Source organism: Rattus norvegicus, chromosome 11 (genome assembly GCF_021556685.1).
Source record: "Rattus norvegicus strain SHRSP/BbbUtx chromosome 11, alternate assembly SHRSP_T2T, whole genome shotgun sequence".
Taxonomy (NCBI): Eukaryota; Metazoa; Chordata; class Mammalia; order Rodentia; family Muridae; genus Rattus; species Rattus norvegicus.
The window spans coordinates 77452775-77468350 of NC_141544.1; the positions used below are offsets into that span (position 1 = coordinate 77452775).

The window sequence follows — 15576 nt, forward strand, 5'->3', positions numbered from 1 at the left end:
GGGCTAAAATCAATAAAATAAAAACAAAAAGAGCAGTACAAAGAATCAATAAAAGGAAGAGTTGGTTCTTTGAGAAAAATCAACAACATAGACAAACCCTTATCCAAACTAACTAAAAAGATAGAAAGAGAATATCTAAATTAACAAAATCAGAAATGAAAGGGGAGCATAACAACAGACACCAAGGAAATTTAAAGAATCATAAGAACAACTTTAAAAATGTAAAAATTCTAATAATATGTTAATAAATTAAGAATGATTTTCTTGATAGGTACCACTTACTGAAATTAAACCGAGATTAGATAAACAATTTAAATAGACATATAACCCCCACTGAAATAGAAGCAGTCATTAAAAGTCTCCCAACTAAGAGAAGCCCCTGATCCTGCCAAGGCTATAACCACCACCACTCCAGTGTAGGGTAATGTCAGGGTGGGGAGGCAGGAAGGGTGGGTGGTTGAGGAGGGGGAACACCCTTATTGCAGAAGGGGAGGGAGATGGGATAGGGGACTTCTGGACAGGAAACCAGGAAAGGGAATAAGATTTGAAATGTAAATAAAATATAAACAAAAAATATCCAAGAAAAAAAGAGAACAACAATATTAAATCACTGAGGCTAATAAGTACAGAAAAGAGTTATTCCTAAGAGCCAACAGTGTTGCAATATATAAAATGACATATAAGATGGGACCTTGGGGTCTTCATAGCTGGGTTCCAGTGAGATGCCACAGGACAAGAGGAGAACTTTATAGGTCTGGATGAAATCATAGGTGACAACAGACCGTTCTTGGTCAGACTTCTTTTGCAAGCAGGACTGAAGGTACTCCATCCTCTCCTTAACAGTTAGTGTTGCATCCAGAGGTGGTGGGGCCAAACTAGGACTCATTTCTTGGGAGAAAAACAAAGTCTTAATGTAAAAATTAGACTCATTCATTTGAAACAACAATGTTAGGTGTTAAAGACTGAGAAAGACTTACAACCCTAAGGATCTGACTCCAAATAACTTCTTGTTCAGGTCATAGCAACTATGTGATAAGGTACTCTACAATCTAAAAATGATGGTTTGGGCTAGATTTATAATATTCTACTTATTATTTGGGTTAAAATTCTAACTATCAAGACTTCTAATAATAAAATCATATTTTTACAACAAAGTTAAAGATAGGTAGAAGCTTTAGAAATTAAGTTTAAAGAGAGACATACAATGTTGTAGCAAAAATAAAAGAAGTTCAAGTAGCTACTCAGCCAATACAACACTCTATAAAGACCCCAGGGGATCTCATTCTAGCTGGGGAACACACACTTCATGTCATCCCTACTGATTGCTCCTGTCCTGTCAGCTGAGGAAGGAGCTACACAATCAGACCCTGCAGCCGTGTTTCTACATTGTATCCTTCCCACTAAAGGCTCCTCCAACAGCCCTACAGTTCTCTAGAATTCTCTTAGAGACCATAGTTCTCTAGCTCAACACTACCCCTGAAGAGAAAGACTGAGGAGAAATTGCTGCAATCCATTGTTAATGGCTTCATGTAACAGGCAGGAGAGAGCAAAGGAAAAGTTTCTAAAAGCTTTTATTCTGGTCCATAGGCATGGTTCCACAGAGGAACACTTGTCCAACACATGTGGGACTCTGGGTTCAGTCCCTAACGGTACAGGAAAGAAGGAATATGGGGATGGTGTAGGGACAGTGCAGTGAAACCACCAAACTACACCACTCCACGGACAGATTATTATTGGAGATTCAAACTGCTGGGTGGCTGACAGGTCAGAGAACAGCAAAAAGGTGGGGAAAGCCTTGTCAGTTTTAAGGGGATAGGTGGGGGCAAGAACAGCCTGGAACCAGTGTGGGGACTTTGATCTGTTACAGGCTTGTTTGGGTCAATAGGACAACAGATAACCATTACCAGAGGTAGCTGTCTGTAGGGGGCAGATAAAGGAAGTGCAGGCTTTTATTACAATCCGAAACCCAAGATTTCTAAGGAATGCTGAATTGGGGGTTTTGTTTACCCAGAATCCAGCCTGAGTGAACCCAGACTGTCATCCAGGACATTTTCAGTACCATTGCCATTTTGGGGCCCTGCTTTGGACCTAACAGAGGGGATAAGGGAGGGGAAGATGGATCCATTTGGATTAATATATATGATTATTATATATATTAGCTATGCTCTAGATAATTATTTTTAATCCTAAAAACAAAGCCTAACCAATATCAGAAAATCATTCTCATATAATTTCAAAAAAATCTCAAGAAAAAAAATGAACTCCCTTAATTGATGTCATAGAACACATGGGACTTAACCTAACACCAAGTACTTACCAGACTGCTTTTGTTCCTTCTGCAATGACAAATAATAGGCATCCTTTCCACCCCAGCACACTGCTAGTCCAACTACCACAGCACAGTCAGAGCCATGCACAGGGAACCCATCATCTTCAACAGAGGCTTCCTGTGGTGAGTTAACTAAAGGAACGGACAGTAAAGCTGTCAAAACAATTTCCAATATTCAAGAATCGAGCAAACTATGAAAACTATGGTAGCCAAACCTTTACTTTACCCAGCATGGTGGTACACACTTTAAAATCTCAGCACTTGGAAAGCTGAGATGACTATAAATCCAAGGCCAGCCAGGGCTATACAGCCAAACTCTGTCCCCAAAGCATGTGAACAACAGCCACAAACAACCCATTTATCTGTCCTAGTTAGGTCCCTGCTGCTGCAGCCGACACATGACTGTAAGCAGCGTCAGGAGGAAGGGGTTTATTTCAGCTGCTTATGGTACATCACGCAGCAGGAACGATGCGAAGGGGTCATAGAGGAACACGAATTACTGGCTTGCTCCTCACGCCTTGCTCAGCCTGCTCTGTTAGAACACTCAGAGCCAGAGTCCAGAGTGGGCCCACAGTTGGCTAAGCGTTCCCACATCAGCCATTAACAAAGAGAATGCCCTACACATTTACCTAGAGGCAAACTGAGAGAGGCATTTTCTTAACTGAGGTTCAATTTCCCAGGTAACTCTAGTTTGTGTCAAGATGACATACTAGCACTAGCATATGCTTAGAATCTGTAAATTCTAAAATATCATTTGGGTGGTCATTTTCAGGTGTGCATAAGCTCCTTTATGTTTGGTTGTTTGAAACAGGGTTTCTCTGTGTAGCCCTGGCTGTCCTGGAACTTGCTCTGTAGATCAGGCTTGCCTCAAATTCAGAAATCCCCTGCCTCTGTCTCTGAGTGCTCAGGTCCAGCTTATATGTATAAGCCCTTTTACATTCCCACCAATTAAGATACCTGTCACAAGGAAAACTGTGTACCACAGCTTGCCTAAAACAGCTCTATAATGACTGAAGAGAAACCTGCAGGTAAACAAAGCTGTTTTCTAAGTTTCCATTACAAATAAAGACCATTTCACACACAAATAAAACCTTTACAGCAAATTCACCAATTCTTAACCAAAGGCACCAGTGAGTTTTATTATGAACAATTAAGTGTAATTTTTATATCTACAGTCAACGTTTTTATCTAAATTAGCATCTACTTAATTTTACAAAGAGCAAGAAACAATTTAATTTACAATTACAATTTCAATTTCAATGCCTGAGAGATACTGGTACAAAGGAGACAATATGTATTTGTTAATTTAAATGAACTTCATATGCCTCTGTGAGAACCCTGCCATTGTGCTTGATGAACTAGGACTAGAAACTGCTATGCACTAAGAGCACTAGAATCTGTCATTAATACGCATGCTCCAAGAGCTGAGGATGAGACGAATGCTAGCAACTTACTAAACAAACACATGAACAGAGCTGTGTGCTGGCCAACCACACCAGCTTTCCACATCGGCTGACAAGCTGACTATAGCAATTCCCCAGACAGAACACAGTGTTCATGGAGTCATTTGACCAAAGGTTCAACCCTGGAAACCCACAAATCTGTAAGGATTGGGAACCATCATTTCAGTATAGATTGGTTCATCAGACAGGCAAATGTGTGTGTGTGTGTGTGTGTGTGTGTGTGTGTGTGTGTGTGTGTATTCCAAGATGGCAATGCAGAAGAATTAAAGCTTAAAAAATCCTTACCTTGCTTCAACCTTCCACCTATGGTAGCAGTTTTGGAAGACGTCGAACTTGTCATCTTTTCACAAGCTAGAGAGATGGAAAAGCGCTTTTGGCACTGCCACTCCTTCACAAATGTCTGAAAGAGAATCTGGTCACTCGCTACGTCAATTATGGCCAGGCTCTCTGAGCTGCATGAGGCTTGAGTTAACAGCAGTCCATCCTGAGACTGCAGAAAAAAACTTGTGTCTACAACAGAACCATCAGAGTCCTTGAGGCTGTCTCTAAGCTCTTGACTTAAATCCTGGTTTTGATTATCTGAAGGTGAGTCAAATAAACAACTGGCTTTCTGATGTTTTACAGATGTTCCGAGAATCTCTGGAAGTGCTAGCTTAGAGGCAGAGGCAGAGGCAGAGGCAGGAAGGGGTGTAGGAGGAATGAGGCCGTTGTCATCAGCTGCAGCTTTATGAGGCAAGGCAGATGAGGCTCCACCATGCTTGGCTTTGCTCTCTAGCCCTTCAGTCCTGCTTTTAACTCCATTACTGGGGAGAAATGAAGTTCTCTGAACTGTCCCCAAGTCTGAATTCATGTCCTGTCTCTCATGTGACTCTGTGCTGTTTTCTTCAAAGCAAGACAAGTCTGCATGCATCAATTCGGGCTCTTCATTTTCTCGAGGAGTAGACACTTTATCTAAAATCCTTTGCAGCTCTGGACTTAAGTTAAATGATGCTGCTGACCAAGTGAATGAATTATCTTGATTTATCTCCATGAATTTGGGCTTTGAGGACCCTTCATGTTGTTCTCCTCTGACCACTTCTCCTTGGGGACACTCATTACCCAGCGCTGCCAAATCTCTGGGTTCTGTTTTAAGAGTTATTGGGTTACAGTTTTCTTGCATGTAAAATGCAGCCATATTGTCTAAGGCTTCGATCACCTGAGCAGAGTCTATCTCTGAAAATATAATAGATTCACCACTGAGACAAGCCATTCGCTCCAGAGTACCCTGAGGCTCGCTCATATGTGGTGTCATAACTGGGTCTTCTTGTGGGTATGGAGGATTGTGGAAATGGTTTGGTGTCATTTCGGAAAGGAGGGGCTGTTTTGCCTTTACATCAAGTGACTGTCTTTGTCCAAAGCTATCTTCTCCAAAACTGTCAAATAGTATACTGTCACTCATATTCAAACTGGTTTCAGGCAGACTTTCTTCCTCTACACCAGTAGAAGTTCTCATTTGAGGAGCCAGAGGTATGATTGGCTTGTCCTGTGTTTCCAACCCTTGAAGAAAACTGTTTAACTGGGAATCAGTAACAGAATGCTCATTCTCTTTAAAGCAAGCACTGTTTCCCCCCTGAGGTGTTGGAGAATGGAAAATGAGGCTGTGTGGAGTTCTTCTGTCGATGTTCTTTTCGGGGTTTTCTTTCACAGACTCTGTGTTCTTACGGTCCACATGGTCTGTGTTGGCTGCTCCTGGGATATGCTGGCCACCTGTAGTGCTGTGAGGCTCGTTCTGAGTGGCGGAGCCCTCCTCCGTTATCCCTGCTGCTTCTGCTCCTTGCGTGGCATTTTTAGTTGCCATCTGTTCAATTATTTCCTCTGACTGAGTGTCTAAGTATAAGCTATCTCCAAAGTCACAGAAGGCTTGGTTAGCAACATGACTATGTTCAGTTTTATTTGTTGCATGAGCACTTGTTTTTTCTTGTATACCAGGAGAATTTAGAAGATTTTCACACTGGCCTCCTGCTTGACCAAGTGCTTCAGATGACTGAGGTGCCTCAGTTCTGCCTGCGTTAGTTCCCAATGCTTGAGGACAAGGATTTGAGTCATGTTCTTTGCTGTTAAGCTTTAAACGTTCACATCTGATGGGTGTGAGATCATTTGAGCCTCTAGTCACATGACTAATACCAGCTTGCCCCTCTGTCAATGTCTTCTGTCTGGTGCACGTGTTTGTCTGCTTCTCACTGTGGTTTTCCAGGCACTGGCTGACAGGATGAGTGTCGTGGAGTTGGCTTTCTGTACCATTCTCTGTGAGCACCTCATTTACCTCTGCTCTGCCATGAGCAGCCAATCCTCTTCTGTCCCTAGGAGCACCAGGGGGTTGCTCCACCACATTTTTATTCTGAGACACCGCAACGGAATGGTCCACGGCAGCACCACTTTCTGGTTTTCTCCTTAAGCAAGGCTGCTGCATTTGTAAGGGGAATGAGGTTTTGTTGCATTTTTCTTTGGCACAAAAAGATACATTTTTTGCAAATAGCCCTGGACTTCTGTATTCTGTATTCTGCTCCTCTAAGGACTTCTGTGGGTCTTCACATAGAGTAGATTTACACATAGTCTGTCCTTGTAAATCATCTCTATGCATCACAGAGTCACTCATGGGACTGCTACCCCAAGATTTTTTCCGATACTTTCTGTCTCTCCCAGATGGAAAACTGTTGTTCGCCTGCTCTGAACTAAAACTCAAAGCAGCTTTTCTTGTTTTCTCAAATGAGAGAGTTTGAAGAACTTCCTTAGTGCTTGGTTTTCCTTCCTTCAGAGAGGTTCGAAGCATTTCTTTGTTTACACCTAAAGAAGTCCGTTTTCTTGCCCTATAAACGGAGGGTGTCTGGATCTCGTGATTCCCCTGGAACTTACAGAGAGAGTCTGGGCGCTCTCTGCACTCGTCTAGGCCTTGCCCTGCCTCTGGTGACTGCTTACCATTAGAACCACTCACTCTCATGCTGTTCCTGCTCTTTGATGCTAACCTTTTATGAGAACTCTTAGTCTGGGACTTGAACGTGTGCTCCTTTACTTCTGACCCACTGGTCAGTGAGTGTGTGCTAGAACTCAAGGGTGAGTGTGGACCCCACTGTACTCCCATTTCAATTAAGTCCTGCTGCAGAATCACTTTGGCTTCTTCTACTATTAAAGCTGCTGCTTCCCTTGCAGATAAGCTCTTGCCAGCCACCCAAATAGTGCGCATACTCCGGCGTTCTTCAGCTGCTTCCTCTTCTTCGTCCACTGCCTTCCGGGCACTATTCAAGGACAAGAGAAAAAGAAAATTAATGCTTTTCCTTCACTCATACAACATGAGCGCATTCTATTTAAGCTGGTTCAGGGAACAACAATGGCAATAGGGGCGGGTATGGAGGGAGGGAAAGGGGAGAGCAAAGGAGAGATAGACAGGGACACAGACTCTCATGGTACTCACATTCTACCTGGGAGAACTAAAAACTGATCTTTAAACTACATTCTTGTCAAGTGGTGTGAGGGATGCTCAGAAGGAAACACTGGAGAGGACAGGTGCTTGGCAATTTTTAAATTGCACAATACAGGAAATCCCTACTAAGATAGACTTCTTTTTATTTTTTTGAAAGTCCATTTTTGTAACAATAAAGGAAATGCACAGTCCATACAACAAAGAAAGCAGCCAAAATCACATCCTAGAATTGTGTGCCTCTTCTTAGTGATACACATGCAGAATTTGGGGAAATATCAGGGTAGCTCATAAGAGTATGGATATAAACATTTCCTTAGATTGGAAGACTTTGAACATGAAAATTATTAACTATTACATTTGTTGTTTTTCGTTAGCTTGAGAGTCTGATTGTATCATTGCTTTTTAAAGTGGGACAATGGGATTGTCAGCCAATGCAGAGAGGTTTTGTTTTGCCTCTGAGTTAGCATAAATCCCACTCTGGTCATGTCATGCATTGATGCCAAATCTTTTGGAACCACTGAGGTCTGTGACCTGAGAATGGCACTTCCTGTAGACTAGGGAGTACTCTTGGCATAGACAAGTAGGTGGGGAATATTCATACTGTGGAGCATAATCTTCAGAGTCCATTGTCAAAACACACAGTTTTCTCGGATCTGGTGGGGGTTCCATAGATGTTTTTCTCAAGCAAAAGCCTTGAAGGCTGGGAAGATGGTACAGGGGTGAAGAGCACTGGGTGCTCTTTCAGGGGACCCAAGCTTAGTTCCCAGCATCACACATCTGCTCATAATCTGTAACTCCATCCCCAGTGGCTCCAACACCCTCTTCTGATCCCTGTGGGCATTGCATGAATACACAGACATACATGTAAGCAAAATACCCATACACATTAAATAAATAAATCTGTCTTTTTTAAAAAGTGAGTCATAATATTTTTTTACTGAACATAAACCTTCTCACAATAGAACCCTGAACAAAGTATATGAAGGGCCAGAAGGAGAACAAAAGGCAGCAAGCCTTGGAAGGAGATGCAGTTCAGGGCAAAACATGGCAATGAGTGGCTTTTCACCTTCCCTCAGAGGCAGGCAGGGTGTAATCAGCACCATGGAAGACCTGTAGGTCATGACCTGGATTTTAGTGTATTAAGTGCTAAAAGGAAAGGGAGACCAGGCAAAGAAATACATGGTTTTCATCCCTCGCCTAGTATTTCACAAGCCAATAGCTAGGGAGTACCAATTTGACCACTTTCTTTTTTCCACTGGAACCTGGGATCAGGTAATATCTTTAGCTGCTTAGCTCTCCTGTGTGTCTTCATCAGAAGTGCCTCCTCAGTCTGTTTCCACAACAGGTGTTTCTGAGAAGTACTTAAAAACCACTAAGAGGAAAGACTGGAAGTGCCCTCAACACAAGCAATGGTAAGCACACTGGGAGATGTTTGTGTTAAGTATTCGAATTAGCCTTTCCACAATGTTCACCTATGTCAATATTCTACAGTTTAAACAATAAAAATACAAATACAATAATTTTTTAAAATGCATTTTAAAAGAAAAACTATTTCAGGAAAGTAGTTGCATCCTCAGTACACTTCCCAAAGCATATGCTATTGATAACAATAATTTTGCTGAATTATGGTTCTAGACTCAAAACAGGCATAAATATGTCAGCATCGATCCATCAACCTGACCACAAAACAGAAGGAAGCCCCAAAATGTACTTACAGACAACAAGAACTTTCAACTCATACTTTTTAGTGAATCCTGCCTTCCCCCTGAGGAGCTGCAGTCATCTGTAGCACATTTTCACTGTGCATAGCTATACTTGATCTTCACCTTAGAAACCACTAGTACATGTCTTGGAATAGATATTTATCCCCAAAGAGTCTGTGAAAACTGGAGGTTTATTCTATGTAGTCAGCCAGAGGCTGTCTCAAGGAGATGAAAACACTAATTCTACGGCAGCCCTAATTCTTAAACAGAATGGGTCATACTATAGAGCTGAAGACATTTAATCTACATCTACTTCAGAATCTGTCCAGTTCAGAATTTGTCTAGTTACAAACTAGAGCAGGCAGGTGTGCTTATTTATGCATGCCAGGAAGGCAATCATAGGGAGGTCGAGGTGGGAGAGTGACAATGTCAAGCACAGCTATGTTATTAGACAGTAAGGCCTATCAAAAGCATAGTTCATTAGTTGGTTAAGGAGAACTGGAGAGGCTGTTAAAGATAACAGGAATGAAAAGTATCAGCTAGTCAGCTCACTGAACACAACGGCAGCATACAGTCACTCCTGTAAGTACCAGAGCTATAGAATAACTCCTATCACAAGGACAACCAAAGGCCTAGCTAATATACTATTAGCAAGGAAAATTAAGATATATTGTTTAAAAATATAAAATACATTCCTAAAATACTTAAAAATATACTCCTAAATTACTTACATACAAATGTGTAATGCCCTAATGCTTTTTTAAAAACCAAAAATTTCTATTACAACCATATATGTATTCCTTAAAAGCATCATGGTCTGCAAACTCACACACTAGACCCTCTGAGCTTAGGAGACGGTTGAGACAGACTGCTCTATACTGCACACAGGCTGACAAGGAGCACTGATAAACACTATGAGACACTACCTACCTCTGCTAAGGCTCTACAGTATGTGCCCCATCACCAACTCAGAGCCATCCCGCTAGAGGACATTCATTCCCAAAAGAACCATGCACTGAAATAGAGACCTGGCTCATTACACTGCTGCCTTATTCAGTGTTCTATACTGTGAAGAGACATTTTGGAGCAGTCGCTTAGAGTTTTACCTGCTGATCTATAGGCAGAAAGAGAAACTGAGCCCAGCATGGCCTATTGAAACCTTAAAGCCCACCCCCAGTGCCACACTTCCTCCAACAAGGCCAAGCCACTCCAAGGCTACATCTCTTAATCCTTCTCAAATAGTGCCACTCCCTGATGACTAAGGCATGAGCTTAAGTGGGACATTTATTCAAACCATCACAATCACTCGGAAGCCTCCTTACACACTGTTTTGAATACAGAAAGCTTTGTGATTTTTTTCAGCATTAGTGAGAATGCAGCAAAAAGCCACTTAGAACTCCAAAAGTATGACCCTCAAGAGAACGAGCCACAATGGGATACAGGTCAACATCCAACACCTAAAGCTATGGAAACAAACACAACTCAAAACAATTTTCTGCCACTTTGCACTCATCCCACCTCAAACTTAAAATGGATCAAAAGTAAATCAAAAGACATGCAAAGTTAAGAGGTTGTGAAAGGTCACACACCAGCAACGCTATGGATTTGTCTAATGCTTGTATTATGTCAGTTGCACTATAATCCTCATGTACGATGTTCAGAGTCCCTGCCCCAAGTTGGTTTTAATTGGTAAATAAAGTTGCCAGTGGCCAATGGCTGGGCAAGGAGACAGAGACGGGACTTCAGGATTCGAGGGCAAAGGGACCAAGGGAAGAGGCTGGATTTACAGCCACCATGCCAGGAAAGGAGTAACCAGGCTTGAAAGCTATAGAAGAGAGAGCATAGCCATCATGTAAGAGCTGGGAAAGAACACCCCCCCCCAACACTGGGTCTAGGGCAACAATGACAGAATATAGATTTTAGTACATAATAACTTATGAGTATTGGAGAGAAGGTGTTAGCCTTGTGGAGGTTTGAGAGTGGCCCAGCCATTGAGCTGTAGAAGCTCTACCTAATCTTTTCATTTTGGAATGTGTTAAAAAAATAAAGTAATGGATGAAGAAAAGAAGTGCAGGCCGACAGGAACTATATGTAGATCTCTCCTGAGAGACACAGCCAGAATATGACAAATACATAGGCGAATGCCAGCAGCAAACCACTGAACTGAGAATCAGAGAAAGGACTGGAAGAGCTTGAAGGGGCTCGAGACCCCATATGTACAACAATGCCAAGCAACCAGAGCTTCCAGGGACTAAGCTACTACCTAAAGACTATACATGGACTGACCCTGGACTCTGACCTCATAGGTAGCAATGAATATCCTAGTAAGATCACCAGTGGAAGGGGAAGCCCTGGGTCCTGCTAAGACTGAACCCCCAGTGAACGTGATTGTTGGGGGGAGGGCGGTAATGGGGGGAGGATGGGAAGGGGAACACCCATTTAGAAGGGGAGGGGGAGGGGTTAGGGGGGATGTTGGCCTGGAAACCTGGAAAGGGAATAACAATTGAAATGTAAATAAGAAATACCCAAGTTAATAAAGACAGAGGGAAAAAAGTTGTTTCACTAGGGCACTTTGTCGTAGCAAAAATAAATAACTAAGAAGTGTAAAACAAAATAAATAAAGTAATTAAATTATTTCCTGATTATATACTAGTCTAATCCATTCACTGTATTGTGAGCCCCTCCCCGCTCCACACACAGTCTCATGGAAAACTGTGTGGGGGTCCAGTGTTGTGAAGAGCACTGAAGCAGTACTGACTGGATGGGCAGAGGTCATGGGAATCAAATGTACTGCAGGGACTCGTGCTCGGGGTGAGGGGACACCAATGCCACTTTACGACACGTTCCACCACATTACACAGAGTGTAACTAGAAAGCGAACAGTAACTCTCAAGAGAACATGGTAGCACATTTTCTGACACAGCAAGTATGCTCTAAGATTCTCGACCAGGAAAATACTTTAATATATTTAAATATTATCAATTATTTAAAGTTGATGAGCTGTCACTTAATAACCCTGAGACAGTCACAGACTTACCTTTTGAAAGGCAGAGCGTCCTTCAGAGCCGCCTCCACCTCTACAGTGTCAGCTCTGGCGAGGTCCGCCACGGTGAGAAAGCCAGAGGCATACAGGAACCTGGCTCTCTGAGCGTTGAGCGAGGATACCCGGATCAGGTCACACAGCTCTCTCTGGATGCCAAACGTAAGACGCTTCTGAAACTGAGAAAGCAGTAGCTCCATGTTGTGCCAGCCCAGACGGTTGGAAAACACCGTAATCATTCCTAGAATGGTCAAAGAATGTTTCCTGAGTTAAAATTTGTTTTTACTAATTCTCCTCACATTTATATATAAAAATATATAAATATATATTCCATGTGTGTAGGTGCCTACGTGTGTATACACATGTGTGTGTGTGCATATTTGGTTTGGTTTTGTTCTTTCTGCAGAATATAAGGTTTAACAGAGCCAAAGAATAAGTTAGTAGGAAAGCAAACAAATATTAAAAGCCCTAGTTGTGTGCTCAGAGAATAAAGTAAGCACATTAAATGTTATCTCATTTATTCTTTTAAGCTATATTTTATGTGTATGCATTATACCTGCGTGTGTGTCCATGTGTGCACAATTAGAGGCAAGAGATTGAAATCAGGCTCCTTCCTTCGGCTCTCCACTTCAGCTTTTGAAGCAGTCTCTCCCTAACCTGTGGGCTCACCAACTGCCTGGATAATGACCTAGAGCCCTGAGGACACTGCCTTCCAGCACTGGGAAGCATTGCTGTGCCCAGCTCTGTGTGAGAGGACTGGGGAGTCTGAACTCTGGACCTCATGATGGTATGAGAAGCCCTCTCTCAAGGCCCATCTCACTTACTCCTATGAATAGCATTTGGATACCGAGGCACACACTGCTCATATACACAAAGAACAAAAGGCCCCATTCTGGTCCACTCTTCTCACTAATCTCTTTTTTTCCCTTTTCTGCTTCTTTTTTTTTTCTTTTAAAAGAACTACAACAAAACAGGTGAAGGACTTTTTCCTGGACAAATAATTTAAAACCTCAAATGCTAAAAGAACTACAGAGCAACATTCTAGTTACTAGTTTCTTCAAAAAGAAAAAGGAGGAGGAGGAGGAGGAGGAAGAGGAGGAGGAGGAAGAAGAGGAGGAGGAAGAGGAAGAGGAAGAGGAGGAGGAAGAGGAAGAGGAGGAAGAAGAGGAGGAGGAAGAGGAAGAGGAGGAAGAAGAGGAGGAGGAGGAAGAAGAAGAGGAGGAGGAAGAAGAGGAGGAGGAAGAGGAAGAGGAGGAAGAAGAGGAGGAGGAAGAGGAAGAGGAGGAAAAAGAGGAGGAGGAGGAGGGGGAGGAGGAAGAAGAGGAGGAGGAGGAAGAAGAGGAGGAGGAAGAAGAGGAGGAGGAGGAGGAGGAGGAGGAAGAGGAGGAGGATGGGGAGGAGGAGGAAGAGGAGGAGGAGGAGGAGGAGGAGGGACTATCCTGCCCATACTCCACCCTCTGACAATAAAGAGACCATGAGAGCCAAGTACCTCCCATGGAGGAAGTCACTGCTCCATAAGAACGCGGACTCCAGATGCACTTTAGATCTCTAATGCCAGCCACTTGAGTACTGAGTGCTTCCCTTCAGTCTACCCTTTGCCCACATCTTCTACTCAGCATCCCTCACATGCACACACATTCACAAAGAAGCCTCTTACATAAAGACACAAACTCTTCAGTATCTCCATGTTTCCTTCCTAAGGGCTAACAAAGATTCCTTAGTAAAATCAGACCCAGGTGTGAGCAGCTTAGTGCTTCTCGAGGCATGATACTTAGACTGGTCAGTGGAGGGCCACAAATCTTTCTGCACCTACAGCCTCTTTCTCAAAATCTATGTCAGTACTAAGAGGAAAGGTATTCATTGAGGACTTTGTTTCTCCATGTAAAAGGGGAAGAGGAGAAGCTTAGGAAAAGATGTACAATCAGCAGGCTGCTAAAAAACAGACAGGAAACAAGAGGGAGACACAGCTGATGATGGCTCTTTCTAGACTGCACTGCACCCAGAGGCACTGGTGGGACACTGGATGATGACACTAGGGAGTCAGACTGCAGACATTTCAGAGAGGCCTAAATAAATAGGCGAGGTTTGGGGGTTTTTTTGTTTTGGTTTGGTTTTTGTTTTTTAAGTAATCTTAAGCTAAGCATAGTGGTACACACCTTTAATTCTAGTACTCAGGAGGCAGAGGCAGATGGATCACAGTATTTGACAACAGCCTAGTCTACATAGGGAGCTCCAGGCCAGCTATGGCTACACAGTGAGACCCTGCTCAGAAAAAAAAAGAGAAAGAATCTGACAGCTGAAGCCATAGACTCTTACCTAGTCTTGAAGCACTTTGTCTGACTAACCTGCATAGACAGCAGCTGACTGTTGCAAAGACTGAATCTGCCCACGATTACATCCATATTTCTGGTTAATTTCCTTTAAGGGAATTTCACTGATTAAATCCAATAACACAAGGCTTGTGAAAAACCTAAAAATAAATGATCAAAAGTGATATAAGAAATAATGTATAGCTATTACGAAAGTGTAACATATGCTGCAAACCAACTACAGACCAAGAAGGCAACCGAGGACTCATAGCCCTCTGGGAGGATGACAAACAGAAAGAGGGCTAGGGACAAAGACATGGACATAGTACGTTTTACATACCTTACCCATAGCTAAGAACTAACATCAAAATAACAAAACAGTTCCCACATTTTAATGTTATTAACTAACTTCAAGAAATGGGATGGTGCATAGCTTAGAAGACTTGATACATGGATAGAAGATGAATAGGATTTCAGTCAAATGTCATTATCTAATTATAAAATCCAGATTTGATTTGAAACACAAAATTGGCACATATAATCCAAGCACAGAGATCCTTATAAATGTGTATTTGACTATAATGTAAATCATATATTACATTTGAAAATATACTGTATTTGAAAGCCTAACATGTTATATAGTTTCTCCATATGAATCTTTTAGCACCTTCTAGCTGATAAAAGATTACTTCTAAAGGTGTTACAAAGTACAGTTCCAGAACAAACCACCATAACGGATGTTCTGAAAGGAAAGCGGTTAAATGTCTGACTTCAAAGACCTGCGGGCAATGACTGTTCAATTACAAGTTCAAAGACCTGAGGGCAATGAATGTTCAATTACAAGTTCCAAGAAAAATTAAAATGTCAGTAAATTAAATAAATCAGAGAAACATAAATTTTACCAAAATGATTATATTGCTGAACACCAGAGTGAGTCAGGAAACTGGATATGGGCATAATACCCGAGCCTGAGGAAGCTGCAGGCTCCTTGACGCTTGCCTTTTATGGATGGCCATTTGTCGATGCTGTCTCTCAGTTCTGGCTACTACTTTTCCTTTCACACATCGAGCCAAGAACCCTTCCTCCACTCCAACCAGCTCTGCCACCCTTTTCATAGAAGTTGGTAATTTTTCCCATAAACAGAAAAACCGATACCAATCAATACTAGTCCAATCTTCAAACACAGGTGTAACCTAAAAAGAAGCAGCAACATTTTAGGTTGACAGTGAGCTGTGGGAAGCTCAGTAGTAAAACCCTTTCCTGGCATGTGCAAGG

General features: G+C 42.3%; 1 protein-coding gene across 1 annotated transcript in view; it reads right to left on the bottom strand.

The window, feature by feature from the left end:
• Positions 1-15576, bottom strand: part of Polq (DNA polymerase theta) — a 102058-nt gene that overhangs the window by 28889 nt on the left and 57593 nt on the right. Inside the window, 6 exon segments of the mRNA NM_001105878.1 lie at positions 692-888; positions 2318-2461; positions 4078-7064; positions 11990-12233; positions 14338-14462; positions 15301-15494. Of these exon segments, the coding sequence (NP_001099348.1) occupies positions 692-888; positions 2318-2461; positions 4078-7064; positions 11990-12233; positions 14338-14462; positions 15301-15494 (3891 nt within the window).